Genomic DNA, 4,661 nt, shown 5'->3' on the forward strand with positions numbered 1-4,661 from the left:
AGATATCCTTTAACCTACACTGGACAGGCCTATGTGCTGCTTGTTAAAAATGGTGATTGAAATACAATATATCAAGTGCATACAGTCTAATATTATGTAACCTTACCTGCCTGCAGTTCCCCTTTAATCCAGAGTCAACAACATGTCAAAAACTATTTTGTTAGCCGGCTTTTAGGAACAATTCCTAGCTGCTATCTAGGCTAATGTGCCTTCCTCCCCAAAGTCTTTATAAGCAAACCTCCAGACTTCAAATAGATTCATTTCTTCTCTGAATTTGGAACAGGCTTGAAAACTCTCAATCTGAAAACTTAGTTTTACTTCAATACAGTTCATTACGGTTACTCAACTCAATCCTTTTCCTGGCTATGATAGTTACCATACCAGTGCACCCTGCAGTATTAATATAATAGCAATAGATATTTTTATCTTATGATGACAGGTATCATTTAGGGTCACTGCAATCATTAATGTAAGCTGAGCAGCCTTTTCTCCAAATCTCTTGGAATAAAAATCACTGTATCATTAAACTGCAGATCCAAAGCCAATTTTGTGTCACAAAGCATTGTCATCAATTGATATAAACATTGAAGAAAGAACAATATAAGAATAATATTTCACTGCGGACTGACCATATCAGAGATGGCTATTTTCTTCCCTGTTAGAGTTTGAATTCAGCTTGCAACATTTTGGGCTATGTTTTTTTTTTAATCATAATAATATTATTAACAAAAATAACTCTAAAACCAAAATGTATAAATGGAAAGAAAGTCACCACCACAGTGTATGGAGACGAGGGGGAGAAGTGTTAAAAAAGGGAAGGAGGTCTGTGCCAGAAAATTCCCTGTGCAGAGCTCACAAATCTAATTTTCTCCCCTCCTTTTTTGAGGGTACATCCACACCTCCAATGTAAACTTTAACTGCAAACTGCAGTGCTTCAGTACCACAATTTTCAATGTGTCCACAGCCCTGTCCAGCCTTTAGCACCCTCTTAGGTATCAGTTACAGTTTCTGCTGAGCAGACACTCCTTTCCAATAATCCAAAATGTCGTGCAAGTCCTCCCCTTTGGCAAACTGGACTTTTTTGCGCAAGGCATGTCCAGCTGCTATGTAGACCTCTTCTCGTGTGTGTTTTTTGTAAGGACGGAAGCGCTCCCATATCTTGTGGGTGTTTTCGGTTGAGTATTCCGGGCTAGAGGAGTATCCAGAGAAATGTTGTCTTGGTGACAGCTGAGAATAGCTGGAGTCTCTCTTGGAACGGGAAAGGGGTTTCAGAAAACTCACTCTCTGGCTTAATGTATCCGCACTTTCCTCATAATAAAGAGCAGGGAAGGAGTGACGGTGCTCACTACAGTGATAAGAAGGCTTGACATCTAAATGGTGAATTCCTGCAGAGGACACAAGAGGAAGGCGATCCAATGGACTGTTAAGGGGGCTGTTCTTTTCAATATATTTGGAGTCACACTTTAGAGGCTGATCAGGTACATCCAAGCTGAAAACTCTGGCACTCTTAATAGAGCCACTAGACGAAATGCTGCAGCGTTTCTTTGTCACCGTGGCAGCATCTGCACTCAGCTGCCGCTGAAGAGGATGCACACCCTCCTTGTAGGGAGGAGAGAGGAAGCTCAACCTTTCCAAATGACCCGAAGAACTGGCTGGAATTGACTGGCAATCGTAGCCCAGCTCCGGGTCCCCCCCGCCTAAAAAAGAAGCTGTGTCAAGTTTTAGGGCATCAATACAGTTATTGATGATTTGGTTCACTTTATCCACTTCTTTAGCAATAGTGGATATTTCAGCTGCTGAGCCTTCGCCATTATCCAGTTCTCGAAAGTCTTCTTCATCCTCTTCTCCTGAAATGCCTCTTTGATTTCTGTCTAGTCCTTCCCCACTTCGTATTTCCATATAATTTGTGCCCTTTGGACCTTTTGGTGTTCCCATCTGAGAGTTCATTTGCTTGGAAGACATTCCTTTCTCCCCTCCACTTCCAAGCCCACCAATTGATGTTGGCAATGAAGATATACGGGAGATGGGAATAGGATGTTCTGAGAGCTTCTGGGAAGAATGAGCTCCAATACACGGGTCAACATCTGAACCATACCGCATTTCAAGTATAGTTTTTTTCACATTGAGGGATTTTTTCTTCTCTTCCTGCATTCTTTTTTTTCTCAGGCAGTAGTAGACTACTCCCAAAATGATGACCATGCCAAAGAGGCAACCTAATATAGTCATAATATAGTGAGTGGTGGTAGAAGTATTGGGAGAAAATTCTTCCTTATCCTTGGACCGAGTAAATACAAACAGGCAAGTATGGTTGTAGCGTTTTGAGTTCCGAATAGATGCTACACAAAAAGTATAGTTGATATGAGCCTTCAGCTTATCCAAGGTTATATATTCTTTCTTGTGCTTCAGGGTTGTAACATCATATACAAAACTGTTGTTGTACTGTACCAGAATGTACATCTTTTTATAAGGGTATGGAATAGTGACAATTAGAGTGGCTGAACTTCCTGTTACATGGTGAATTTCAATAGTTGGCATGCCAGAAGAATCTGTGGTAGAAGTGGGAGTTGGCTCAGATGAAATAAGATCCCCAGGGCTATAACCAGAATTTTCATCTGTATCAGGCAAAGAGTTTGGTATGAAAGGGGTTGGCCTTTCACGTGGTACATAGCCTCCATTCTTGCACTGGGCTTGAAGAACAGTTATGGCATTTCGACTATGGTGAGGCCTGGGGCTGAGAAGTGGATAACCAGCAAATTCCCTAGGGCTTTCACATTGTAAGCGGTCATAGTTACGAGTAAAATTGTTGAACATGACTAACCAGCCAAGAAAGCCAAAAAGTTCACAGTTGCAATGAAAAGGATTTCCTGCCAATTCACATGCCATAAGTGCTTGAAGACTAATAAAGGTAATACCATCTAGCTTTGTTAGACGGTTGGAGGATAAATCAATGCTTATAAGGCTAGGACACTCAGAAAAAGCTCCTGGTGTTACCACCTCTATCAAATTGTGCTGAACAAAAAGGAACTGAAGTCTCGGCATACCCCTCAGCATTCCCTCTGATAAATTGGTCAACTTATTATATCCAAGCTGCAGGATTTGTAAGTTGGATTGTCCCAGAAAGGCTCCATCCTCGATATAGGATATCTCATTTTTTGTGAGATTCAAGTCTGTAAGGTTTCCAAAGCGGGAGAGAGACGCATAACCAATAATCTTTAACTTATTTTCATTAAGCCTGAGATCATGAACTGTACTGTTGATATGCTGAGGGATGGTTTCATATGGAGGTTGATTCTGGCTACAGATGGCCAGCCAGACATAACCCTTGTCACCTTCAATCAGCCAGCAATCACTCTGTGCCCCTGGTGGAAAATACCAGAAGAAAGGAACTAGTGTCAAAAAGAACCACCAGTATGACATGTTGCGGACAACAAGGATGATAAGACAGAGGGAGAGATGATATCCGACTGCAGATTTGTGCCCAAGCTTAGCGCAGTCCGTGTGTGACAGTCCTAGACAAACTTCTGCACATCATGTTCTGTGGGACAGGATATGAGAACAAGTCTCTTCTCAATAATATTATCTGATCAAACAGTTAGCTCCCCGTGAGCGATCAACAGTTACTCGTTTGTGTTTCCCAGTGTTTTTCTATCAAGCCGTGGAAAGTTAAAATGAACGGAAAGGGTGACAGGGAACAGAAGACAGAGATTGTGTATATAAGTGTGCCAGCCGCCTCTGTGCCCTGGGATGTAGATTTCAAGAGATGAATCCGTCTCTGTTTCTGTCCGTCTCCAGCTGCCACCAGAATCTGAAAGAAAGAGAGACAAGGCTATGTCAGCAGCGAAGGAAATAGGAGGGAGAGAAGGAAAGAAAGGCAGTTGCTCGGAGGTAAAAAAGAAATACAGAAGTAAGACAGAATGTCAAATATGGGCATGAAAAAAAAAGAGATGCTACATTTTTGAAGATATAAAATAAGAGAGATAACAAGAGGAAAATTTTGAAAGGAGAGAAAGACAGGCAAGTGGAAAAGGTGATAGATATGTAAATGATGCTCACACTGCCAAGGAGGGGGAGACAGGCAGGGAGATTAGAGGGAGATATAGCAGTAATCAAAGGCAGTGGGCTGAAAGATAAAGAGGACGAGAGTGATAGAATGAAGAATGTAGAGGCTGATGAAAATTAGAGTACATAGCAGGAGGCAAGAAACAAAACTATATCCCACCAATGAGATGCATTTCTCAGCTGTAAATAAACATTAACAAAGCCCAGGATTTTCCAGAACCCCCCCCCCCCTTCTTTTTGTTTTGATAGTGGAAAAATGCTCCCTTATGAATTTAGGATACATTGCTGCTACATCTGACACAGTCACACAGAAGATAAATATAGGTCATTGCTGTGCACAGAAACTACATCCCTCTTGTATTGATATATGAGGCTATTATTTGCTGTGTGAGAGAAACTATCATTCTCTAATTGCCATATACTTAAAACAAACAATAGCAATTTATCGGCTGCATAGATGGCTGCATGGGTAGGCAGTGTTTGGATTTGCCTTGAACAAGACCGCTAAGGTCAGAAAACCTGCACAGATGTTCGCTTGCAGAACACTGTCAATGTGAAAACAAAGCTGTTTGTTGTCTCAGAGAGGGGGGGGGGGGGGGTTG

General features: G+C 41.7%; 1 protein-coding gene across 1 annotated transcript; it reads right to left on the reverse strand.

Moving 5' to 3' along the window:
- Positions 1 to 669: 669 nt before the first annotated feature.
- ELFN2 (extracellular leucine rich repeat and fibronectin type III domain containing 2) lies at positions 670 to 3,485 on the reverse strand. The gene has a single exon (XM_018552312.1). It carries the CDS (start codon positions 3,415 to 3,417, stop codon positions 1,000 to 1,002), a length of 2,418 nt encoding a protein of 805 aa, XP_018407814.1. The 5' UTR covers positions 3,418 to 3,485; the 3' UTR covers positions 670 to 999.
- Between the last annotated feature and the right edge of the window lie 1,176 nt (positions 3,486 to 4,661).

This window comes from Nanorana parkeri, unplaced genomic scaffold, assembly GCF_000935625.1.
Source record: "Nanorana parkeri isolate BGI_ZX_2015 unplaced genomic scaffold, ASM93562v1 scaffold83, whole genome shotgun sequence".
Lineage (NCBI taxonomy): Eukaryota > Metazoa > Chordata > Amphibia > Anura > Dicroglossidae > Nanorana > Nanorana parkeri.

Coding starts and splice junctions, on each gene's coding strand:
- ELFN2 (XM_018552312.1), bottom strand. CDS start 3,417: ATGTCATACTGGTGGTTCTTTTTGACACTAGTTCCTTTCTTCTGGTAT.